Source organism: Heliangelus exortis, chromosome 17, assembly GCF_036169615.1.
Source record: "Heliangelus exortis chromosome 17, bHelExo1.hap1, whole genome shotgun sequence".
NCBI classification, from domain to species: Eukaryota; Metazoa; Chordata; class Aves; order Apodiformes; family Trochilidae; genus Heliangelus; species Heliangelus exortis.
In genome coordinates, this window is record NC_092438.1 from 1,055,776 (window position 1) to 1,080,000 (window position 24,225).

A 24,225-nucleotide genomic window follows, 5' to 3' on the forward strand; every position below is an offset into this window, starting at 1 on the left:
CACCAAGAGGAGAGGTGAAGGTGCTGTGGGTCAGAACCATCCCAGAACAGCAGTGTTGGGGTCATGGACAGCACCCCAGAGGCAGGAAAAACCTCTGGCACTCCCTTTGTTTCATGCAGTGACACTGAAATGGTCAGGAACAGCCCATAATAGTCACAAGAGGTTGTGAGCGGTGCTGGGCACAGCAGAACCTTGGTTCTGGTTTTGTTTGACTGGAAGAATCACAACACTGAGCCACTTGAACTGAAAAGGTTTTAATTTATGTACAGTCGAGACACAGCCAACCAGCCAGAGGCTGTAGGTTACAGTCAGGTTACTACACACTTACTACAGGTACAGATGTGTGCACAGAGCTACCCCATGGTGTGATCAGTGTGCTTGGAGCACTGCCAGGAGGAGGAGGAGGAGGAGGAGAAGAAGGAGGAGGAGTAGGAAGAGGAGGAGGAGAAGAAGGAGGAGGAGGAGGAAGAGGAGGAAGAGGAGGAAGAGGAGGAAGAGAAGGAGGAGAAGGAGGAGAAGGAGGAGAAGGAGGAGAAGGAGGAGGAGAAGGAGGAGAAGGAGGAGGAGGAGAAGGAGAAGGACGAGGAAGAGAGAAACAGGAGGAGGAGGAGGAAAAGGAGAAGGAGGAGGAAAAGGAGAAGGACGAGGAAGAGAGAAACAGGAGGAGAAGGAAGAAAAGGAGAAGGAAGAGGAGGAAAAGGAGGAAGAGAAGGAGGAGGAGGAAAAGGAGGCGGAGGAGGAGAAGGAAGAGAGAGTGAGAGGGGGAGGAGGAGGAGGAAGAGAGAGAGTGAGAGGAAGAGAGGGAGAGTGGGAGAGGAAGAGTGGGAGAGGAAGAGGAGGATGGGTTTCAGCAGAGCCAGGTGTCAGGGACACAGGGCCAGCTGCCTCCAGCTTCTCCCAGCAGGAATGGTTCCTGCTCTCCCAATGTTCACTCTTTCCAAGAAGTCTGAGTCTCCTTTTTTTAAGTTTTACAACGCAGGAAAGCACCACAGAGCCCTCTGCCAGGCAGCACACTGGGGAACAGCTGGGGACACTGGGGACATCCCCTCACCTCTCCCTCATTTCTGTTTTTAACTCCTCCCTTTCTGCTGCACTGAGCTCTGGCACTCACATCCCAGCCCTCTCTCCAAAGGTCTGACAGGCTCAGGCAGTGGGGTCAGGGCAGGAGCCTCCTCTGCATCAGGAGGTGACAGCCAGGCAGAGGTGACAGCTCTGTGTCACCTGTGTCACCCCGGGGTGATGGGGGGGTCCTGTCCCCTGGGACAGACCCTCAGCCCCCAGGGAGAAGGGGAACAGAGGGAACACCCCCCTGGGTCAGGACACAGACCCAGCAGAGGTTTGGGGAAGGAAAGCACTGGTTCTGACTGGTTCCCTGGTGAGGAACTGGTCTGCCAGCCCCAGGGGTGCAGGCACAGGGACACCCCCCAGCTTTGGGTCAGAACCGAGGTGAATGGGGGGCTGGGGCTGTCCCTGCAGCCAGGATGTGTCCCAGTGGGAATGTCCCCAGGACAGGGAATGGCACAGCTCAGGGTGGAATGGGGGACACCCAAATGCAGGGGGTGACAGGGGGTGACGGGGGAACGGGGGGGCCATGTCCTGCCCCACAGCTCTGCCCCTGCCCCCACAACACTCCTGGCTGCCTCCTCTGCTCTGGAACGTGGCAAACGGGCTACTAGGGGGCTACTAAACCTGAGTGAGTGGCAAGAACTTCTGGTAATAGCTCTTGGTGACATCAATCATGAGCTCCTGGGTGCATTCCGGGAGTTCCCCAGAGAAGAGCCCTGGAAGAAGAGGAAAGTGCCCATCAGGGGGGTCAGGGGGAGCCCCTGGTGTCCTGCAGGCTGGGGGCACAAACCTGGGCAGCCTGAGAAGACAGTGAAGGGAGGCACAACTGTCTCTGGGGGCAGCACTGTGTTGTCCAGGATCTTGCAGCAGTCCTTCAGAACACACCTACGGCCCTAGAACAGAGAGCAGGCACAGTCACACAGCTCCAGGGACAGTCACACAGCTCCAGGGACAGTCACACAGCTCCAGGCACAGTCACACAGCTCCAGGCAGTGTCACACAGCTCCAGGGACAGTCACACAGCTTCAGGCAGTGTCACACAGCTCCAGGCACAGTCACACAGCTCCAGGGACAGTCACACAGCTCCAGGCACAGTCACACAGCTCCAGGCACAGTCACACAGCTCCAGGCAGTGTCACACAGCTCCAGGTACAGTCACACAGCTCCAGGCACAGTCACACAGCTTCAGGCAGTGTCACACAGCTCCAGGGACAGTCACACAGCTCCAGGGACAGTCATACAGCTTCAGGCAGTGTCACACAGCTCCAGGGACAGTCACACAGCTTCAGGCAGTGTCACACAGCTCCAGGGACAGTCACACAGCTCCAGGTACAGTCATACAGCTTCAGGCAGTGTCACACAGCTTCAGGCAGTGTCACACAGCTCCAGGGACAGTCACACAGCTCCAGATGCTTTCCCCCATTCCAGGTGTCTCAGATCAGCTCCAGCTCCTGCAGTGCTCAGGATCTGCTGTGTCAGGGATCTGACTCAGTGCCCTCCCAGCACAGCCCAGTTTCCCTTGATGGAAAAACAGCTCCCTTTGCTCCTGAGTGACACAGGTCTGTGTGACATTAACCAGTGTCACCGTGCACACTGGAGCCTGAGTCAGGCAGCAAGGCCTCCTCTGACCCAGCAGGCAGCAGCCTTGACTATTTTCTGCTTTTTTCAGCAGAAACCCAGCTGTGCTGGCACTCCACGGCCAGGCTGCCCTCCCTGGGCACTGCTGGCAGCCACCACAGAGCTGGGATGGATCTGCCCAGCAGGGAGTGAGGGGAGAGAGGGGAGTGAGGGTCTGAGGGGTGTGAGGGGTGTGAGGCTGTCAGGGGTGTCAGGGTGTCAGGGTGCAGGGTGTCAGGGTGTCAGGGTGTCAGGGGTGTCAGGGTGTCAGGGTGTCAGGGTGTGAGGGTGTCAGGGTGTCAGGGTGTCAGGGTGCAGGGTGTCAGGGTGTCAGGGGTATCAGGGTGTCAGGGTATCAGGGTGTCAGGGTGCAGGGTGTCAGGGTGCAGGGTGTCAGGGTGTCAGGGTGTCAGGGTGTCAGGGCAGCAGCACTCACAATGACACAGTTCTTGCCTATGTGGACGTAGGAGCCAATCTGGGCAGCGTTGACAACACAATCCTCCTCTATGAAGACGTGGTCACCAATGTGCAGAGGGAAAAAAGCCACCCTGGGAGAGGAGAGGGATGTGTTGGGGTGTGAACAGACAGCCTGACACACAGCACTGACACACCCAGACCCACTGGGTCACCCCTCTACAGCTGCAGCACCAGGGGCTGCTCCGAGTGCAGGGCAGGCCCAGCAGACACTGGGCCCTCCTCCCCTCTCCCTCTCCTCTCCCTGTCCTTTTTTCTTCTTTCCTTTCCCTTTCCCTTTCCTTTCTTTTCCTTTCCCTCTCCTCTCCCTCTCCCTCTCCCTCTCCCCAGGAGTGACCCAAACAAGCACCAGAGGGATGTTCAGAGGGATGTTGGGGTTCATGGGGTGCACTCCCCACGCCCTGTGAGGCAGATCCCTGCCCATCCCAGCTGCTGAGGGTCAGGTTTCTGCCCCTGGCTCCCTGCCCAGGGGGACAGCTCAGCCAGCAGACGTGTTTCAGGCACAGAGATGTTGCCTCCAGCCTCGGGGGCAGGGCAGGTCTCACCCTTTGCTGAACTTCTTGAAGGGGGGTCTGATGACGCTGCGGCTCTTCACCACGCAGTGCCTGCCCACACGCACGTTGGCCAAGTCCCCACGGATGATGCAGTCGTTCATAACTATTGTCTGGGGAGAAAGAGGGGAAAACTGAGCCCCGGTGGCTGCAGGACTGTGCCAGGGCTTTGCACAGCCTCGGGGGGAGGTCGGGCCCTTCCCGGGAGATGATGGGACCTGAGGGGGTTCTGTCAGACAAAAGTAAAAGAGCAAAGGGAAGGGTGCGGGATCTGCTGGAAGGGGGGGCCGCGTGTGCTCGGGCAGGGCAGAGCAGGGCAGGGCAGAGCAGAGCAGGGCAGGGCAGGGCAGGGCAGAGCTGCGGTACCGCGGGCTGACAGGAACCGCCCCGCTCGGCCCCGCACTGCAGAGCTGCGGGAAGGAGGGAGCGGGCCGGGGGGAGCCCGTAGCCCCCTGCCCGCCGCTCACCTTTCCGTTGAGGACGATGTTCTGGCTGCCGCAGAGCACGGACTGCCGGCTCACCTTATTGCCCGAGGCCTGAGGGGACAAGAGAGGGGTCACTGACACGGCCCCTGCCCCGCCGCCCCCTCCGCCAGGAGCAGCCCCGCCCCGGTCCCGCCCCGCCCCGCCCCGCCCCGTCCCCCCGGTCCCGCCCCGGTCCCGCCCGTCCCCCCGGTCCCGCCCCGGTCCCGCCCCGGTCCCGCCGCGGTCCCGCCCGTCGCCCCGCACCGTCTCGATGTACTCGGACTTGTTGTACAGCATCTCGCTCAGCTCCATCGCTCCCCCCGCCGCTTCCGCACCGGACACACCCGGCTTCCGGCGCGTCACTTCCTGTCGCCAGGGAGAGCACTTCCGCCTCTGGTCGCCCCGTTGCCATGGATACGGAAAGCCCGCGCGCCGTGCGCTTCCGGCCGGGAGCGAGTATGGAGGGAGCGGGAGGCCCGGAGAGAACGGGCGGGATGGAGGCGGCGGGAGCGGGAACGGGAGCGGGAACGGGAACGGGAACGGGAGCGCTCAGCGGCGCCGAGAAGGAGAAGGTGCGGGGGGGAGCGGGGCCGTGCGGGGCCCAGGGCCGGTGGCGGCGATGCCAGCCCCAACCCCGTCCCGGTGCGTTGTGTCTTGCAGCTGAGGGAGAAGCTGGCGCTGCTGCGGAGGGAGTACAGCCAGACCGTCAGCCGGCTGCGGGTGAGCGGGGAGGGACGCGGGAAGGGCGGGCGGGGGGGCTGAGGCGGCGGCAGAGCGGCCCCAACCCTGCCCGGTGCTGTGTCCGCAGCGGGCGCGGAGAGCCGAGCGAGCCCGGAGCCACGGCCGGGGCGGGGAGGCGGGAGGAGACCGGCGGCAGCAGAGCCCCGCAGGTAAGAGCTGAGGGGCGGGGGGCTCTGCTGGATGCCCCCTGCCCCCCCTGTCCCACCGGCCCAGCCCCCATCGCCCTGCTCTGCCCCACGCCTGCCCTGCCCACCAGGGACCAGCCCAGCTCCATCACCTCTGCAACTGCTGCCCCACAGCCCCGACACCCGGCCCTTCCCCTGCTGGGGATCTGCACTGACACCTCCTCTCCTCACCAGGCCTTGGTGCTCTCTGATCCCCCCTCCCTGATCCCCCCTCCCTGATCCCCCCTCCCTGATCCCCCCTCCCTGATCCCCACTCCCTGATCCCCCCTCCCTGATCCCCACTCCCTGATCCCCACTCCCTGATCCCCACTCCCTGATCCCCACTCCCTGATCCCCACTCCCTGATCCCACTCTTTCCCTCCTAACAAACTCATCCACTTTTCCTGTGTGATGTTTTCCTTGGGAGTGCTTTCCAGAGCTGACCTTTTATCCCCCAGGTCCCAAAGGTGATGTGTTGCTTGGTGCTGACAAACCTGCAGCCTCCTCCCAGATACAGACTGAGCCCTGCTCTGCTCCTGACACGGAGAAGGAAACACCTGGCAGTTGTAAGCTCATTCCTGGAGCCCCCCATGAGGGGGGCAGGCAGCAGGACAGCCCCCAGGCAGAGAGCAGCTGCTGGGGAAGCATCAGGCCTGCCCCCGAGGAGAGGAAATCCCAAACCTCCAGGAGCTTGATGAAGCTGAGGAGACGGGGCAAGGCTGTGGTGCTGGAGGACAGGGAACCTGTGTGTGAGGTGCTCCTCAGTGCTGGTGGAGTGGTGAAACACCAAGGTGTGGGTGCAGGGCAGCTGCAGTCACCAGTCTTCAGGAGGAGCAGCATCCCCAGCACTGAGGGAAAGGCTCAGAGAGCATCCAGAGCAGTGCTGGTGCAGGGAGAAGAAAACACTTTGACTGCTGGCAGTGCAGCAGGTGGGGTGGTGCAGGGGGGGCTGCAGGACAGTGCCCCCCCTGCAGCTCCTGAGCTGTTCCCCTGTCTGCTGGGGCAGCCCCAGTCCCCGGGTGCTGGGGCCACCCCTGGCTCCTGTGAGCCTGCAAGGCTGTGTCCAGAGGATGGGGACTCTGCTGTGCTGGACACCAGTGGTGGTGGAGGGCAGGAATCCTCTGGTGTGATGGAGCAAGGGGATGGGAAGAGGGTGTGTGAGGAGCAGGAGGATTTACAGAGGCTCTTGGATTTCATGTCAGAAAATGAAGTGTTGGCTGCTGGTGGAAATAACACCCACACCAACACGGGCTCTGGAGGAAACCAGAGGGACACCAAGCCCTGTCCTGCTGTGGGCAGTGCTGAGGAACTGCTGGAGAACCAGGAGCTTGGAAGTGATTCCAGCCCTTGCCCTGCAGGAGGGGTGGCAGCTCCTGGGAGCTCCCTGAGCTCCTGCACAGTGGTTGAGGGGCTCCTCTTCCCCGTGGAATATTACGTCAGGACAACCCGGCGCATGTCCAGCTGCCAGAGGAAAGTGGACCTGGATGCTGTCATTCTCAGCCAGCTGGGCAGGGGCAAGAAGGGCCAGAGGGGCAAGGGCAGGCAGGGAGCTGCACACCCAGAGCAGCCCTCACAGGAAAAGGGTGGAAATGATTTGGAGTCGGGGGCTGTGCTGCTCCCTTTCCTCGGTGCAGAAAATGATCCGGGAAGCTCCGGGGGCCCTCAGACATCTGCTCCTGCATCCAGTGGCAGCAGCACTTCCCTTGGATCCCTTTCCCAGAACAGTATCCCCAGCACCAAGCCAGATGAGGGGCGACTGCAGAGGAAAGCAAAGGGAAAGAGATCTTCCTGCAGAGCCCTCCTCACACCGAGGGCTGGCACTCAGCTGTCACAGGAGTGCCAGGGGGAAGGCAGGAACTGTGAGGCTCATCTTGGAAAGCCATCTTCAGCCAAGAGAAGGTTGTCTGCTGCTGGGGAGGCAGAGGAGACCTGCACCACCCAGCTGGACACTGCTGACCCTGCTCCCAGGGGAAGCCCAGTGCTCAGCAAACACGGCACGGCTCTGCCAGAGCAGCTTCGGGATCCCCTTCAGAGCCTCCATTCCCTGCCCCCAGGGAATGAAACTTCTGCTGTAGGAGATCTGGAAGGCAACTCCCCCGTGTGTCAGGCTGATCCCCATCCCCTGGAGCACCTCAGCAATCAGCATGGAGGCTCTGGGGCACCCGGCGTCCCCCTGCGCCGCTCCCTGCGCTGCGCTGGGAGGCAGAGAGGCAGCCCAGCCCCCACAGGTACTGCCCCACAGGTACTGCCCCTACTGCCCCACAGGTACTGCCCCACAGGTACTGCCCCACGGGTACTGCCCCACAGGTACTGCCCCTACTGCCCCACGGGTACTGCCCCACGGGTACTGCCCCACGGGTACTGCCCCTACTGCCCCACGGGTACTGCCCCACAGGTACTGCCCCTACTGCCCCCACAGGTACTGCCCCACAGGTACTGCCCCTACTGCCCCACAGGTACTGCCCCACGGGTACTGCCCCACGGGTACTGCCCCTACTGCCCCACAGGTACTGCCCCACAGGTACTGCCCCTACTGCCCCACAGGTACTGCCCCACGGGTACTGCCCCTACTGCCCCACGGGTACTGCCCCACGGGTACTGCCCCACAGGTACTGCCCCTACTGCCCCCACAGGTACTGCCCCACAGGTACTGCCCCACGGGTACTGCCCCACAGGTACTGCCCCTACTGCCCCCACAGGTACTGCCCCACAGGTACTGCCCCACGGGTACTGCCCCACGGGTACTGCCCCACGGGTACTGCCCCACAGGTACTGCCCCACGGGTACTGCCCCACAGGTACTGCCCCACAGGTACTGCCCCACGGGTACTGCCCCACAGGTACTGCCCCACAGGTACTGCCCCTACTGCCCCACGGGTACTGCCCCACGGGTACTGCCCCACGGGTACTGCCCCACAGGTACTGCCCCACGGGTACTGCCCCACAGGTACTGCCCCACAGGTACTGCCCCACGGGTACTGCCCCACAGGTACTGCCCCACAGGTACTGCCCCACGGGTACTGCCCCACAGGTACTGCCCCACAGGTACTGCCCCTACTGCCCCACGGGTACTGCCCCACGGGTACTGCCCCACAGGTACTGCCCCTACTGCCCCACGGGTACTGCCCCACGGGTACTGCCCCTACTGCCCCACGGGTACTGCCCCTACTGCCCCACGGGTACTGCCCCACGGGTACTGCCCCTACTGCCCCACGGGTACTGCCCCACGGGTACTGCCCCTACTGCCCCACGGGTACTGCCCCACAGGTACTGCCCCTACTGCCCCACAGGTACTGCCCCACGGGTACTGCCCCTACTGCCCCACGGGTACTGCCCCACAGGTACTGCCCCACGGGGGAAATGTCAGGAGGAAAACAGACTGACCAAACCCTCTGCTGGTTCTGGCAGTCTTGGGCAATGATGTTTTAGCTGAGGTTTGGATGCAGAGCAGCAGCAGAGCTGTTGCCTTTCCAGAAAAGTGCCACCTCCAGGTGCTGAGATGGATGTGGCTTTTTTTTCTTTTTTTGTTTTTTCTTTTTTTTTTGAAAAGAGCTTAGAGGGATGGTCTGGATGAGGGATTCTGAAGTGGCCAGCTGCTGGTGATTTTATGATGTGATATTCTCATATTGCTGTGTTTTCTTTTGTCTAGATGAGAGGAAAGGAGGACACAGCCAGGCAGCGGGTGGGGGTCCTGCTCCTCTCAGCCCCCCTGCTCTGCACCCCCATGCTTCTGCTTCCCTTCTCTCCTTCCACAATCTGCAGTGCCTCATCCCCAGGCTGGGCATCAGAGACTTCCACTTACCCAATGAGGAATTTGGACCCCTAAAACTTGAGAAATTGGTATCCTCCCCTGTGAATGACTTGGAGGTTTTCGTTCCCAGTGTGTTTGGAGGTGGTGTGGCTTCAGAGGGCACAGCAGGGACAGGAATGGATCCAGAAGAGAAGAGGATCACCAGCAGTTTGAGTTTGCCTTCCAAAAAGGGATGTCCCAAGTTACCTCGTGGGGAAAGCCCAGCTTCCAAGAGGGACCTTTCCACCCACGAGCTGCTGTTTACACCCACGGGGACTCTCTCAGCTGGTGTCCCCACACAGCCCGAGTCCCAGGTTTCTTCATCCATTTTCCCTGTGGTGGGTGCAACCCCTGCTGGTTTGATCTCAGGCCACAGCCCAGGCACACTGCCTGTGCCTCCCTCACAGCTGAGCCTGGGTTCCCCCAAAGAAATCTCTGCCCAGGCCATGGATGGTGGGGAATGCAAAGCCCCTGCCCTTCCACTGCCCTGGGACAGCTCTGGTGCAGAATCTGCTAGAAAAGAGGAGGAGCAAGGTGCAACATTTCCTTTAGAACCTGAAAGATGTCTTGATAATAAATCTTCTGAAGGTCTGGACTTAGAGAAGCAGCAGCAGACAGAGAGCACAGAGCAGAGACCCTGCAGAGCTGCTCCTGATCAGGTAACAAGCTGGTCCCTTCACTGAGTGGTTCTGTGGGCAGGTCCCCTTTTCCTGAGCCTCACAGACTTCAGGGGAAAGCCCTCTTTGCCTGCTAGCCCTGCATGCTGCCTCTTGGCTCTCTGGTTTTCATCAGCTGCCTCAGGAGCAAATTCTTTGAAATCCAACTCGATGAAAATGGGGATGTGGGGTTTGGGGTTTGGGGTTTGGTGCTGGTTGTGGGGTGTTTGGAACACGAATGTGAACAAAAAGTGATGCTCACACAGTGTCAGTTAAAGAAGGTTTCCAGTTCAGATTTGTCAAGGAGATGAGGTGACTGGCATGTGGGATGGGGACTGAATGATTTATCTCTGTAGGCTGGGTGCTGGTAAAAGACAATTTTCAGGAGAAACCAGGACACAACCTGCCTGGGATCTCTTGCTTTTCAAGGACGTGCTCCTGCCAGAGCTCCCCAGCAGCTGCATGCAGAGTTGGTTCATGCTCCTGCCTTATTCTTGCTGGTGCTGGGTGTGATTTCAGAGTTGAGTTATCTTTATTCTTTACTTGTTTGTGCAGAAAACAGATGTGGCAGAACAGCTGACTCCAGCACTGCCTGATGGCCAGAGAGAAGAGAGCTTGCAGCTTGTATCAAAGCTAAAGGTGGGATAAGGTTGGGTGCCAGCTCTTTGATCCCAGGTGTAACAAAAATGCCACAGCAAACGCAGCAACACAGCCTCCTGCCTGATCTGAGCAGTTCTGTGCTCACCTGGGGCAGAGCAGGGTCAGGTTGCTCTGTATCTCCTTTTGATTGATGAAGGATTTCAGTGCTGCTTCACTGGCACTTTGCTCAGAATTGAACACCATGAGGGTTAAGCCTCAAACTCTCCTGATGCTGAACCTCCAGGTGAGGTAACCAGGTCTGTCTTTTGTCTGGGACAGGATTCTTCAGGCTCCTGTGCTGTGGATGTGAGCACGATGTGGTGGGAAGCAGCTGGCAGCAGGGAGCTGTGTGTGGTGCTGGCCTCTGAGAGCTCTGTGTCCCTGTGGAAACCTCTGGAATCCAACCACTGGGAAAAGCTCCACACTTGGCAGCTCGGGGAGGTATGAACACCATCCCTATTTCAATAATTCAGGACAGGTTTCTTGTCCCAGTGTGGCAGTTCCCAATAGACAAAGAGCATGCAGGCTTGGGTGCAGGGTTAGTTCTTTTTAGACTTCTCTGGTTGCTGATGCTTCTCTAAGTCCACACCTTCAGCAGATTTATTTTTAAAGTTCTTTTAGGCATCAGAGGAGAATCATTTGCACTGTGGTGGAGAGGGTCAGTAGCTTGTGTGGTCTTGTGTTATCTGCTAGAATCCACATTTTACTTGAAACACTCTAGAAAATGGGAATAAAGTCAAAGGGACATTGTGGGTGACACTGAATTCTTGTGCTGCCATCCTAGATTCCTGTAATCCAGATCATTCCTCTGCCAGACACCTGTAACCTTGTGTGCATAGCACTGGGAGAGCTGGAGATTGGAGAAATAAGGTGGTGTATTTGTTTCTTACTGGTGCTTTTCACTGAATCACTGCAGCTCAATCTCTTGTGTAGAGCTTGAAATTCTTACTGATGTGTCACTTTCTCAGTTTCTTTAACACTTGGAAAATGTGGAAGGGATTTCTAAATATCCACTGTAAAGATGTGCTTATCCACCCTGAGAGGTGGCAGACTGCTGAAACAGACACTTATTTTTATATGCTGTGGCATGTTGGAATTATGCTTCCTGCTGTCCTTAGGTGTACTCTTCACTTAATTTAGGCTCTTGCTTTATTCTTCTGAGGGTGACTCATTCAAGCAGTCCCTGGTAAAAGCTGGAAACATAAAAGCAGCTCTTGGGCTGCAGGAGAGGAGGCTGGTCAGCAGCAGCAGGGCTGGCCAAGAGCAGCAAGTGGAAATGGTGTCACTTGCAGAGACAGGAAGGTGAGTGCTGGGGGTTTTTTTGGGGGGGTCTCACTGTGGCAGGGGAAGGAAAGCAGGGAAAGAGCTCAAGTGTAGCAAAATGTCTGCTGCCCCCTCCTGCTGGGGATGTGCTGAGCACAGGACACTTACATGTTATTTTCTCTGCCTTTTTTTTCACGTGCCAATCTGCTGTTCAGGAGCAAGGATGGACAGACACTGATGCCCCCTGAGGAAACTGTTTTAGCTTTTGCTGAGGTGGAAGGGATGAGAGAGGCCCTGGTTGGCAGCACTGCAGGGAACAGCATCGTGGTGTGGTCAGTGCTCCCTCTGCAGCTCAGCCCCAGGTGTCACACGGGGGTGCTCTGGGGTGGGTTCCCCTTGGTGTTACAGCACACTCATCACCTCCTCCCGTGGCCTCTGGTTTGGTTTGTGGGAAACCAGATGGGTCTGTCTTGCACTGTGCTGTTAACAGTGAAAAACAGAAAATAACATTAAAAACCCAGCAGCTAGAGGATGGAGATCCAGTCAGGTTTTGTGTTTCCACGCCCTGCAGGAACCTGAGGACAGGCCAGCTGCTGAGGAGGATGCAGACTGGATATTCCTACCCAGCTTCCATCTGCCACAGGGCCTATCCCGAGGAGGTACGTGGGGACAGGCCTCACCTCTGCCCCAGGACATCACGTTTGGAAAACCAGGACTCCCAATGATTCCTTCCCACTCGGTTTTTCCCCTGTGCTATGACTCCAGATGGATTTTTGTAGCTTATCAAGGATTTGGTTGTTTCCAGTGTCCCTTTTGGGACAGGAATGTCTTGCCTGATAAGGATGGCTGGGGTCAGACTTCCTCAGGGTCTGTCCCGGGGTGGTGGCTGTGCTGAGAGCTGCTCTTGCCAGCTCTGCTGGTCTGCATGGGAGTCTCCTGAAATTGTAAGATCCTAGGGATTCAGATGAGGCCCAGAAATTTTACTTTAAGTGTCACCTCATCCTACAGCAAGTTCAGCTTTTTCAGACAGACACTAAGTGAAGTGCACAAATCATGTGGGTCACTGTGCTGTGTGTTGCATCAGCCCTTCCCAGGCAGCAGCTGCTTTGGGGTTTATCTAATTTGATAAGCAAAGCAAACCATTTCTGGTTTACTCAGTAAAAATAATGCATCCCTGTCCACAGGGCTCTGATGACAGAATGTAGCAATTAATTTTTGGAAAATTCCTGAGGTTTTGTTGTTTTTTTTTTTTCCCCTCATGCTGTTGTTTTTAATGATGTCCTTTTCCTCTCTGCCCCAGGGCCTTCTCTTTGTTGTTTTAAGCCATCCCCACGCCAAGGAGAGCGAGCCCTGTGGAACCCCTGCCTTCTGCCTGGTGGCCTTCAACCCCAAAACTGCCCTCAGCACGGGGGTGATGTTCTCCTCCCTGCCCCCGGGGCAGGCTGGCAGGCAAGTACCCCGGGAGCCCTGCGGGGGGCTGGAGCCGGGGGCATCGCTGATGGAGCTGAGCTGGGATCCATTTCCCATCTGGCTGGGGGCCAGGAGGCTGCACCCACGCTGCCGGGTGTCCCGTGGGTCTGAGGGTGTTGCTCAGGGTGTTGCTGTGGGCTGTTTCCTGCCCGCTCTGACCTGTCAGCTCCTCCCGGGGGGGCTGTGCCTGCCCCGGACACTCAGCTCCTGCTCCTCCTCCTCCTCCCCCTCCAGGAGTGACTCCGCAGCCTGATGACCTTTTCCTTCCCCACTCTGTTTTTTTTTGAAGACAAAGCTGTTTTGGCTCTGTCTCGCGATGCTTCCCCCCCCCCCCCTCAGCATCCTTCCTGTGCACACAAACCGGACCGGTTCTGCTGACCCGGTGCCAGGCGTGCCCGGAGCAGTGTCCCGACCCGACAGACAGACAGACAGACACACAGACAGATCCCCCCCTGTTCCCTGCCTCCTGCCCCCGCTCTCACTCTGCTTTTTCGTTTTTACTCTTCAAAAAGCAGCTCGTTCCCGGGGGTGCGGGGCAGGGCGGGTGACACCGTGTGTCCCACAGGTACCTGGAGGGGGACGTCAAGGACACCTCTGCCCTGGCCCTGCTCACCTCGGGGGACATCGCCGTCTGGGACCTCCTGGGGGGGCACTGCACGGCGCTGCTGCCCCCAGACCCACAGGGCAGATGGGCGCTGGCCCGCTGGGCCGGCACCGGGACCTGCCTGCTGGCCGGGCAGCGGGACGGCACTGTCTGCCTCTACCGGTACCGGTACCGGCACCCCGAGCCCGGAGCGGCCTGACCAGGGCTGGGGTGAGGGTCCAAAGCACCGCGGGGCACGGGGGCTGCCGGGGGGGCTCCGCGGGGCTCGGGGGTCTGCAGTGACATTAAACCTGGTGCTGTGCTTCGGAACCGCTCCCTGACTGCTGCCGGACCGGGGATGCTGTCCCAGGGGTGCAGTTTCCCAGGGGTCTCTCCCGGGGGTGCTGTTTCCCGGGGGTCTCTCCCAGGGGTCTCTCGTGGGCGTGCTGTCCCGGGGGTGCTGTTCCCGGGGGTCCCTCCCAGGGGTCCTGTCCCGGAGGTGCTGTCCCAGGGGTCTCTCCCGGGGGTCCCTCCCGGGGTTGCTGTTCCCGGGGGTCCTGTTTCCCAGGGGTCCCTCCCGGGGGTCCCTCCCGGGGGTCCTGTTTCCCGGGGGTCCCTCCCGGGGGTCTCTCCCGGGGGTCCCTCCCGGGCTTGCTGTTCCCGGGGGTCCTGTTTCCCAGGGGTCCCTCCCGGGGGTCCTGTTTCCCGGGGGTCCTGTTTCCCGGGGGTCCCTCCCGGGGGTCTCTCCCGGGGGTCTCTCCCGGGGTTGCTGTTTCCCGGGGGTCCCTCCCGGGGTTGCTGTCCCGGGGGTCCTGGTTCCCGGGGGTCCTGGTTCCCGGGGGTCCCTCCCGGGGGTCCTGTTTCCCGGGGGTCCTGTTTCCCGGGGGTCCTGTTTCCCGGGGGTCTCTCCCGGGGGTCTCTCCCGGGGGTCCTGTTTCCCGGGGGTCCCTCCCGGGGTTGCTGTTTCCGGGGGTCCTGTTTCCCAGGGGTCCCTCCCGGGGGTCCTGTTTCCCGGGGGTCCTGTTTCCCGGGGGTCTCTCCCGGGGGTCTCTCCCGGGAGTCCCTCCCGGGGGTCCTGTTTCCCAGGGGTCCCTCCCGGGGGTCCCTCCCGGGGTTGCTGTTTCCCGGGGTTTTCGGGAGCATCTCCGTGCGCGGCCTCCGGCCGGCAGGGGTCGCTGTGTCGGCCGCTGGCGGGCGGGGCCTCCCCGCCGCGCGGTGCCTGCTGGGAGGAGGTCACCATGGCGGCCCGTGTCCTCTCCGCCTGTGTCCGCCGCCTCCTCCTCTCCCGGCCGCCCCTCGCCGCACCGACACCCGCCGCCATCTCCTCCCTCTGCCCGCGCCGACCCCCGGTCCCAGGGCTGCCGCTGCCGCAGCCGCTGCCGCAGGTAAGGCCCGTCCCGGGGGTGCGGGGCGGCCCGTCCCGTCCCGGCGCTGCCCGCTGCTCTCCGCTGTCCCGCAGGTGCTGCGGGCCTGGCCCTGCCGCCGCTTCTCCGACCTCCCGCCCCTCACCTTGGCGGACATCAAGGAGCGCGTCCTCTACGTCCTCAAGCTGTACGACAAGATCGACCCCGAGAAGGTGAGCGGGGGGCGGGCCGGGCCGGCCGGCGGTGCCGCGGGGCGGGGGGAGGCTCTGCCGGACCCTCCGGGGCAGGGGAAGGCGGAGGCCGAGCATGTTCCGTGGTACCGACAGGGCTGCGGCCAAACCGTCTTTGTTTTCCTTTGCCCCAGCTCACGGCCGAGTCCCACTTCATGAAGGACCTGGGCTTGGACAGTTTGGACCAAGTGGAAATCATCATGGCTATGGAAGATGAATTTGGTAATTCAGAGCTGCACATCCGCGGCTTCACCACTGCCCCTTCCTGGCAGTGCAGTGACACCAAACCAGCTTTGGTTCTGCTCTCTGAGCAGCAGCACTGATTGTCTCTGATGTAAGGAAGGGAAACCCAGGTGGTTTTGGCTCAGTTGGGGCAGGCACTGCTGTCTGTCTGGGTCCAAGCTGGTGGTCCTGGGGGCTCTTCTCCCCCAGCCCTCTGTGTTGCTGGGGAGGGACACAGAGGGTGACAGGAGCAGAGGGCACACTGCTGCTTGTCAAGTCACAGCTACTCCAGGTTTTTCTCCACCAGAATTTTTTCATCATCAATACTTACTGCTGCTGGGGTAAGAAAGGGTGGGGTTCATCATTCCTTTTTGCTCCTAGTTTTGGACTTTTCCATGTGTTCATTTAAAGCTGAATTCTGGAGTAAATGCCTCGTTTGTCACCTTGGGCCAAACCTGTCCCTGGGGTTTGCTCACCTGAACCCCTTTTGCTTTGTGTTCAGCCCCTCTGTGCAGTCCCTCTCTGGGGGTTGTTGCTGTGTGGACACAAGAACTAAAAAGAAAAATGTGGATTTTCTGGAGCTTTGCACCTGGGGGGCCTCAGGGCCTGAGATCACCCCCTGGGGGGCTGTGGGAGCTCTGGGAAGGCAGTGGGGGCTCTAAGGAGGAGCACTTTGCATCCCCCCCCCCTTCCCAGCCCCCCAGCTCTGATCCCCCCCCTTTCACCTTGCTCCTGTTCCCTGGGACTGACCCTGAGCACTTCCCTTCCAGGGTTTGAAATTCCTGATGGAGATGCAGAGAAGCTGATGTGTCCTCAGGAGATTGTAGATTACATTGCAGACAAGAAGGATGTTTATGAATAATAATAATAATAAATAAATAAAATCACATTTCTTCAAAGCTGGGTGAGTAGAACTCTGCTGCTGGGGGGGTGACACCCTGGGCAGTGGGTGACACCTCTGGAGGGGGGGTCTGGGCTGAGGTGACAGCCCCTCAGGGGTGTGGGGAGGGGGCTGGGGGGCTGCCCTCTCCCAGCTGTGTTTCCCTGCTCTGGGAGGGGGGATGTGGGGGTGCTGTGGGGGGTGGCAGATGGATGTCCTGGGGTCCCCTCGGGGGGGGAGCACAGCTCCTGACTGCCCTGGAGTTGTTCCCTCCTGCCAAAAAGGAAATGGGCAGGAAAGGGTCAGTGCAGGGACTGCCCTGAGGGGCTGCAGGGGAAATGAGCAGCAGATCAGGGCTGTTCCTGTTTGTGCCTCTGCAGGGGGAGCAGCAGAGGGGAGCTGAGGGGCTCCCTGTGTGGTGCTCAGGGGGATAACTCTGTGGGCTCTTTCTCTCCCAGGAGGTGTCTGTGTGTCCCCAGCTCTGGGCTGCTCTCAGCAGGTGACACGTGCTGGCCCTGCTGCTCCCACCCCGAGGATGGATTGAAAGTGAATGTCTTGTCCTTAAAAACTTTGGGAATAAATGTCTAAGCCCATGGCTGTGCTGGTGGCTTTCCCCTCCCCCCTGGGGTCCCTGCTGGTGTCCAGGGGGTGAGGACACCCCTGGGATCAGGGACTGTCCCCCTGCCCTGGGAAGGCTCCGGCAGCTCCTCCCCTGCCCTCCCGAGCCAGCGCTGTCAGCAGGAGGAGGAGCAGGAGCAGTTCCTGCCCCGGGGCTGCTGCTTCCCCGCGGGGAAAAACAGAGCCAGGAGGGGAACTTCTGCTGCTGGGGAGCAAAATCCCACAGCCCCCCCCTCCCCGTGTTCCTGTGCCCCCAGCTGCGGGGTGTGGGGTTTGTGCTGCAGAATCCAGGTGTCCCTGAGCTCCTGAACCCCACGGGACTCTCGTGGGGCAGAGGCTCTGTGGGGTGGGCAGTCCCGGGGGGGCAGAGGGGCCCCATGGGTGTCCCCAGGGCTGTCCCTGGAGCCGCAGGGGCACCAGAATGGCCCTGGAAGGGGGGACCCTCAGCACCTCTCTGTGAGCCCCAGGCTCTGGGAACCCCCCCGGGGCCCCCCAAATGTCCTGGGAGATTTCCTGAGCAGTGCAGTGGAGCTGAGGGGAAACTGGAGAGAAAAGCCCCCTCCAACCTAAACTCTGCCAGGGTTTTGGTTCTGAGGCACCGGGTCAGAGGCAGCAGTGACGGGGGGGTCAGAGCCCTTTGGTACTGGTGTGGTCACTGGGAGCACTGGTGGTGACGTAGTGAGGGAGCTGCAGACAGAGCTGCGCCCGAGGCGGGGCCGGGGGGGCTGCAGGTTGCCCCGGGGGGGATGCAGGTTGCCCCGGGGGGGCTGCAGGATGCCCTGGGGGGGCTCCAGGTTGCCCCGGGGGGGCTGCAGGATGCCCTGGGGGGGCTGCAGGTTGCCCCGGGGGGGCTGCAGGTTGCCCCGGGAGGGATGCAAGTTGCCCCGGGGGGGCTGCAGGTTGCCCTGGGGGGGCTGCAGGTTGCCCTGGGGGGGCTCCAGGTTGCCCCGGGGGGGGCTGCAGGTTGCCCCGGGAGGGCTGCAGGTTGCCCCGGGGGGGCTGCAGGATGCCCTGGGGGTAGGAAGGGAATTTAAAGCCCATCCCCTTCGAACCTGGCAGACCCCGTCCCACAGCCCAGAGGGCTCCAAGCCCCATCCAACCTTGGGCACTGCCAGGGATGGGGCAGCCACAGCTTCTCTGGGACAAGGGCTCAGCACCCCACACACACCAGAGAATTTCTTCCTCATCTCCCCTCTTCCATCCTGAAACCGTTCCCCCCATCCCACCCCACCCCATCCCATCCCACCCCTCCCTGCCCGTGTCGGGAGTCCCTCCCCAGTTTTCCTGCCGGATAAACCCCTTTGTTAGCTGGGGGGGGCAGAAGGCGTGTGCAGCCCCGGGACTCCTGTCCCCAGCCCTCCCTGGGGGCTGCCGCCACCGCTCTGACACCCCCTCCGGTGCCGGTGGGGCGGGACCGGCTCAACCTCCCCCCCCCCTTTCTCCGGTGCCTCCGCCCCGCCGCAGCGGGACCGGGCGGGGGCTTCCTGCCGCCGCCCCCCGCAGAACCAGCAGCTCGGCCGCGAAATGCAGCGGCTCCGTCTCCCACGGCTCCGGTTCCCCCGGCTCTTGGCCGCTGCAGGTGAGCACCGGGAGCCGCCCCCAGACCCGGAGCGGGATCGGCGGGCGGAGGAGGGGGAGCGGGTGGTCCCGCCCCGGAGGGATGCGGGATGTGGGTGTGGGGGAGGGGGTGGTCACCGAGAACCCCCGCTCGGGTGGGCTCCGCCGTGGGGGTCCCCGGGGTGGTCACGGCGGACCGTGTGCCCGGGTGAAGGGTCCAGGGGGTGCCACCCAGGCGGTGTCCCTGTCCCCCCGTGGCGATGGCCTTGGCGTGGTGCCGGGGCTGGCACATGGCGGCTCTGCCGGACGGGGATTTGGGGCAGAACCGGGCGTTTCCAGCACGTGGCAGAGCTCGGCCGTGTGGGGCAGAACCGGGACTGGGTCACTGGGATGAAGGCGGGGGGAGGGAGGTTCCAAGGGGGGGTTCCATTTCCATCTCCTCCAGGGATGCTGCCCGAACCCGGTTCCTCTGTTCTCTCCCCAGTGCTCGTGGAGTGCTGCGCCCGGTTCTGCCCCGCTCTCGGCACCGGGACGGACCCCACTGCCCGACCCTGCCGGGGGTCTGCGCCGGGGGAGCGCTGCAGCACAGGTACAGCCCAGCGGGTCGGTACCAGCCCAGCGGGACGGTCCCGCTCATGGCGGGGCCTTGGTGGCACCATGGGACACCCTGGCCCCCGGGGTACCGAGCTGGGGACTGCTGAGGGGTGGTGGCCGTGGGGCAGCCCCGCTCAGGGACCCCCCCACTCCCCCTCTGCCTCTGCCCCCAGACCCGGAGCGAGGAGCTGGCAGGGATCGGGCACCAACACCGGAGGCCGTGGGGCAGCTGAGGACAGAGGCTGAGCTGTGGCCCATCCCTAGGACCTCCACCGAGCCCCCCGGCCCCCAGGGGAGCCCCTCGGCCGGGACAAAGGGGACAGGACCCACAGGGTGGGATGAGGGAGCAGCCACCCACGGCCCGGGGTCCCGGTTCTCCCCTGAGCCGGCACCGGGCACAGCTCCTCCCGATGGATCTGCCCCCGAAGGGACAGCACAAAGTGCCACCGCCACGCAGGGGACCCCTTTGCAGTCCCAACCCCCTGTGATGGTGCCCAGACCTGCTGGGGGCGGGGAGGGGTCCCCCAGCACCCCACCAGGATGGAATCCCCCGGGGACAGGTCCTGCACAGAGGCAGGGGGGCTCACACGGCCCCCCCTCCCCAGAGCCAAGGGCTGGGGAGGACCCAGGTGCCACCATCCTGATAGGTGACAGCAGCCCAGGGACTCAGCTGAGCATCTCCCCACCCATGGGCAGCCCTGTGACAGGGACAGTGGGGACATCACCCATCCTGGGGGGGCTGCTGAGCCCGGCTGGGACACGGCAGGGGCTGCCGGGGGGAGGATGGGGCCCTGTGTCCCTCCCGTGGCACGGGACAGATGTGTCCTGGCAGAGTCCCCGCTCTGCCCCTCGCCCCTCTCTGCCATCCCTGAGGGCTGGGGGGTCTGGGGGCCCCCTGGCCAGCACAGCCCAGCCTGCCATGGGGACAGGGGCAACCTCACTGCCTGCCACAGGCAAGGGGCTGGGCCTGCCTGCCCCCACCACCACTGCCAGCACCCCAGGGGTGACATCCCCCAGCCCCGAGGGGACCCTGGACCCAACCACTGGGGTGTTGGGACCACCCAGCACAGAGCAGCCCCCAGAGCATGGCCGTGGCTCCCGGAGTCACAGCTCAGTGGCCCCAGGCAGCACGGCTGTGGCACAGAGCAGGGGGCCACCCACCAGCCCAGGGCCCCCCCACATCCCCCTGTCCCCACAGCCTGACCCAACTGCTGGCTCTGCACCCATGTCACCCACCCCTCAGCCCTCCCCAGGGACCACTCGGGGTGTCCCTGGGCTCACCCCCTCTGCGGGCACCCCCCTGGCAGGACCAGTGGGGGGGACCCGGGCTGGGTTAGGCAGTGCTGAGCCCTGGTCAACAGCTGCCCCCTCCTCAGCCCCTGGTCCCCCCAGGCTGCCAGCTTGGTCCCAGCCTCTGCCTTCCCGGGGGCTGGCCACCATTGCTGGAGTCACTGCCACCACTGCCACCAGCACTGCCACCATTACAGCTGCCACTGCCAGCCCAGCACTGTTTGGGGACGTGGGGACAGTCACCCTGGAGCCCGGTGCTGCTCTATTGCAGGGGGACACGGCAGGGCTGACGTGGGGTCCCCCAGCTCATCTGCCCACCGTGGTGCCAGGGTCCCCCCAGCAGCCCAATGAGCCCCCCGGGACCCCGGGTCACCGTGGGGGCCCCGGCTCCCCCAGAGCTGCTGGGGACAGGGACCTGGTGCAGCCATCGGCCACCCCCGGAGCACGGTCAGATGGGGACACCCCCCGAGCAACGCCAGCAGCAGGCAGGGCCCCCCGGGTGGTCATCGTGGAGGATCAGCCCCCCCTCCTGAGAGGTGGGTCTGGGGGAGTTGGGACCCTCTGCCTGGGCAGGGCGGGAGGAGCAGAGCCCCTCAGCCCCCCCCGGGCAGGCAGTGTGGGTCCCGCAGTGCTGAGCCGCGTCTCTCCCCGCAGCATCTCTGCTCCGCATCCCCTGCGAGCTGGTGCTGGACATGGGCTTCATCCCCGCCCTGCAGGACCCCCGGTCCCGGGAGCACCGGGGGCTGCTGCACAGCTTCAACCGGACGGTGAGCAGGACCCGGGGCTGGTGGGGTCTGTGCCGGGGGCCATCCCGCACTCCCTCACCCCCCTCCCCGCACAGGTCACTCCACTCTTCACCTCGGTGCCCGGGTTCCTGCGGCTGGAGGTGACGGGGATCAGGTGCGTGCAGCGTCCCGTGCTGCGGGGACATCGCGGTGCCGGACCCGGGGTCTGAGCCCCCCGGGCCCCCCGGGTGTGTGTGTCCCGCAGGGAGGGCAGCGTGGTGCTGGAGTACGATGCGCTGTTCGCAGCGGAGCGGGTGCGGGCGCTGGGTCTGAGCGCGCTCCTCGACGCCGCGCTGGGCTCCGGCTCGGTCCGGCCCGGGCTGGCGGTGGGCACGGCCCCCGTCCTGCGAAACGTGGCTCTGGGTGAGTGCGGGGGCTGCGAGGGGCTGTGCCGTGCCCGGACTCTCCAGGGGCTGGGGCAGGGTCCCGGGGGTCCGGTGGGCGGGCAGGAGGGTGGCACAGCCGGATCCCCCCACCCCGTCTCTGCAGAGCGGCCTCTGGACCCCTGCGCTCTGCTCTTCTCCTGCCGGGACGGCTTCGCCTGCGTGCCCGGGGCGGACGGGAATGCCACCTGCACCTCCCTCTGCCACCGCGACTACTGCAAGAACCACGGCATCTGCACCCACCCCCCGGGACAGCAGCCCCTCTGCCAGTGAGTGCCCGGGGACCACTCCTGGGGGGCCGGGCGCCTCCCCACGCGTCTCATGGCCCCCCTGGTGCAGGTGCCCCGCGGGCAGCGATTTCTGGTTCATGGGGCTGCGCTGTGACTACCGAGTGACGCAGCAGAGCCTGCTGGGCATGGCTGCGGGGGTCCTGCTCAGCATCCTCCTCCTCGGCGCTGCCCTCGCCGCCGTCGCCTTCCGCCGCTTCAAGGTGTTGCTGCTGGAGGCCAGGGCCGACCAGACCCGCAGCAGGTGGGGGTTGTGGGGCCGGGGGATCCCAGGAGGGAGGGGTGGGCGATGGGCTCTGTCCCCACACCGTGGGGGGCCAGCGCAGCCCGTCTGGGGGCAGGGGGATCAGGCAGCGAGGCTGGGGCTGAGCTCAGCCAAGAAAAACACTCTGCAGCAGCTGATAGTGGTGGGCGGGAGGGGCTGGGGCCAGGGGGACGCGTGTGGGGCCTGGGAGTGGCTGGTCCCAGCTCCCCGTGGAGCCACGGCGGAGCCCCCCGGCTGGGTGGGGAGGGGGTGTGTGTGGCTGTGCCGGGGATGCTGGTGGCCCGTGCCGTGCTCGGGGTCTGTGGGGTGCTCGTGGCCGTGCCAGCAGTGCCCAGGGGACACGCGTGGCCGTGCCAGCGATGTGCAGTGCTGGGGAGGGGGCTCACAGCTCCGGCAGCAGCGTGCAGGCAGGGAAGGGGTGCAGAAGTCTGTGGGTGCACCCAAGAGCTGTGGGCTGTGCTCCCTGTGCTGATGGCTCTGCCGTCCTGGCCCCGCCAGCGATTCGTAATGCGCTGGGGATTGTTCCCGAGGAAACCACCGCAGCGACCCTGGAGCGAGGTCAGGCGGTGCTGGGTGTCACGGGCTCTGCCCCCACCCAGGGTGTGGGGTTTGGACCCAGCGCTGGGGCTGTGACATTTGGGTGGGAGCCGCTGCTCTGTGCTGGCAGCGCTGTCCCTGGGGGTCTGCATGTGCGGGTCCATCCCCTGCCCCAGCAGCCCCCGCCCTCGCCCCGCAGCTACCGCCGGTTCTGCCGCCTGGACGATGTCTCAGCCCAGTACTGGTCGCGTTCCTGGCTGCCCTCGGCCAGCTCGCTGGACAACCCGGCCTTCAGCAACTCGGAGGAGCTGCTGCACCTCCAGATCCTGGACACGGGCTGCTGCGGCTGCCGGGAGGGCTCGGGCACCACGGGCAGTGCCAAGCAGCCCCCGGTGCTGCCCGCCCGCAGGCCCAGGTAGGGACGGTCTGCAGGGCCCCCGTAGCCAGGGCTCGTCCTCGGTGTGCTGGGGGGGAGCAGGGCGGGAGGGTCGGGGGCCCAGCAGCCCCCTGGCACCGCAGCTTTGCCCCCATGCCCGGCCCCCTGCTCATCAGCAGCCGCAGTGTCCCCTGGTGCCCAGGGACCAGGGATTGGGATTCCCCCCTCCTGCCCCTCGTGTAAGGAGCTCTGTGGCAGGGACTCGTTTCACATCTGCAGGAAGCAGCGTGGTTGTCTGCGTATCACAGCCTCCTAATCAGCTTCCAGGGGTGTAAATGGAAAAAGGGCCCTGGAAGTTTCCAGTTCCACGAGCAAAGGGCTCTGCAGCCACAGCCACCCCCACCCACGGGACCTGGGACTGAGCGAGCACATCCACAGCTGGGGAGTGACCCTTGGGTGCTGTGCAATGACCCTGGGGTGCTGTGCTGTGGGGACACCTCTGGGGACAGATGCAGTCAGGGGAATGAGCACAGAGCTCACTGGGTACCCAGAGCAGGGCCCTGCTCCTCAGCTCCCGGGCAGCTTTATCATCAGGAGCAGCTCTGACTTCCCCCCTTCCCACCCTTGCTTTTGATTACTGGTGAGCTTTCTTCCCAGTTTCCACTACGACTGGCACTCCAGCTCGAGCAGCATGAACGATCCCATGGTGGACTCGGGCAAAGCCAGCGATATCTCCGTGTCGAGCTGGCCCATGGAGCCCATTCCCTGGACACCCTTTCCCCTCCTCCATCAGCTTTCCAGGCAGCGAGCGGTGAGCAGAGCCCTGGCTGGGGGGCAGGGGAGCACCCAGGGGCCGTGCTGGGAGGTACCCGGGGCTGCATCGTTCTCATCCCATCCCGGGGAGGCAGGGGGGGGTGTGGGGGGGGCACTGGTGGGAGCCCTCAGCTCCTTCCCTGCTCTGTCCCCACAGCACAAAGGCAGGCGGCCTCGTTCCTACTGCGAGGGGATGGAGCTGGGCAACCTGGAGAGGAGCTGGACAGCCTGAGGAGAGCAGAGCAGAGGCAACGAGGTTCAGCTTTTAAAACCAACCACATTTTATTTCCACGTAACAAGCTCAAGTGAAGGAATTTCAAACACTTTGACGATACAATCAACGCGGGTGTGGTGTCAGTTCCAGGGGAGGCAGAGTCCTGGGGGGCGTCTGCCCGCGTTGTCACCAGCGTGTCAGAGCAGACTCAGGAGCCAGCTTTGGCTTGGGACAGTGTATGTCATCCTAAGTAGTTACAGATAAGTGTCTAGGAACACACAATGCTGGCATCCAACAGAGTTAATGACTTACATCCGGCCATTTGAAAATAAAG

General features: G+C 62.9%; 5 protein-coding genes across 16 annotated transcripts in view; 3 read left to right on the top strand and 2 right to left on the bottom strand.

Annotated features, from left to right (window-relative positions):
- Window positions 1-235: 235 nt before the first annotated feature.
- On the bottom strand, window positions 236-4,534 carry DCTN5 (dynactin subunit 5). Its single transcript, XM_071761014.1, has 6 exons — window positions 4,436-4,534; window positions 4,175-4,243; window positions 3,702-3,820; window positions 3,119-3,230; window positions 1,856-1,958; window positions 236-1,781 (listed from the first exon to the last, which is right to left on the bottom strand). Exons 1-6 carry the CDS (start codon window positions 4,481-4,483, stop codon window positions 1,684-1,686), a joined length of 549 nt encoding a protein of 182 aa, XP_071617115.1. The 5' UTR covers window positions 4,484-4,534; the 3' UTR covers window positions 236-1,683.
- Window positions 4,443-13,872, top strand: PALB2 (partner and localizer of BRCA2). The gene is given in 15 exon segments (XM_071761010.1): window positions 4,443-4,505; window positions 4,508-4,544; window positions 4,547-4,743; window positions 4,832-4,891; window positions 4,980-5,061; window positions 5,535-7,304; window positions 8,725-9,524; window positions 10,077-10,160; window positions 10,440-10,601; window positions 10,945-11,030; window positions 11,301-11,462; window positions 11,639-11,755; window positions 11,995-12,082; window positions 12,724-12,872; window positions 13,459-13,872. Coding segments are annotated over 15 exon segments (4,095 nt in total). The 3' UTR covers window positions 13,697-13,872.
- A 793-nt stretch (window positions 13,873-14,665) lies between these two features.
- Window positions 14,666-16,191, top strand: NDUFAB1 (NADH:ubiquinone oxidoreductase subunit AB1). Its single transcript, XM_071761015.1, is given in 5 exon segments — window positions 14,666-14,861; window positions 14,936-15,052; window positions 15,205-15,292; window positions 16,063-16,098; window positions 16,101-16,191. Coding segments are annotated over 5 exon segments (438 nt in total). The 5' UTR covers window positions 14,666-14,714; the 3' UTR covers window positions 16,151-16,191.
- LOC139804140 (collagen alpha-1(I) chain-like) overlaps window positions 16,182-24,225 on the top strand; it is an 8,238-nt gene continuing 194 nt past the window's right edge. The window contains exons 1-13 of one of the 2 annotated variants that reach the window (XM_071761011.1): window positions 16,182-16,196; window positions 16,631-16,820; window positions 18,255-18,369; window positions 18,832-18,936; window positions 19,115-20,767; window positions 20,886-20,998; window positions 21,073-21,131; window positions 21,222-21,379; window positions 21,506-21,668; window positions 21,739-21,930; window positions 22,688-22,903; window positions 23,522-23,675; window positions 23,835-24,225. The exon at window positions 23,835-24,225 is cut by the window's right edge and continues 194 nt beyond it. In XM_071761011.1, coding sequence (XP_071617112.1) covers window positions 18,315-18,369; window positions 18,832-18,936; window positions 19,115-20,767; window positions 20,886-20,998; window positions 21,073-21,131; window positions 21,222-21,379; window positions 21,506-21,668; window positions 21,739-21,930; window positions 22,688-22,903; window positions 23,522-23,675; window positions 23,835-23,909 — 2,943 coding nt within the window. In that variant the 5' untranslated portion in view covers window positions 16,182-16,196; window positions 16,631-16,820; window positions 18,255-18,314 and the 3' untranslated portion in view covers window positions 23,910-24,225. Of the gene's footprint in view, window positions 16,197-16,630; window positions 16,821-18,046; window positions 18,370-18,831; window positions 18,937-19,114; window positions 20,768-20,885; window positions 20,999-21,072; window positions 21,132-21,221; window positions 21,380-21,505; window positions 21,669-21,738; window positions 21,931-22,687; window positions 22,904-23,521; window positions 23,676-23,834 lie in introns of those variants that run through there. The other variant, XM_071761013.1, reaches the window with a different exon arrangement.
- TNRC6A (trinucleotide repeat containing adaptor 6A) overlaps window positions 23,935-24,225 on the bottom strand; it is a 46,190-nt gene continuing 45,899 nt past the window's right edge. For all 11 annotated transcript variants that reach the window (XM_071761004.1, XM_071761005.1, XM_071761000.1 and 8 more), the window contains one exon: window positions 23,935-24,225. This exon is cut by the window's right edge and continues 2,575 nt beyond it. The gene's annotated coding sequence lies outside the window, so the exon portion shown is untranslated.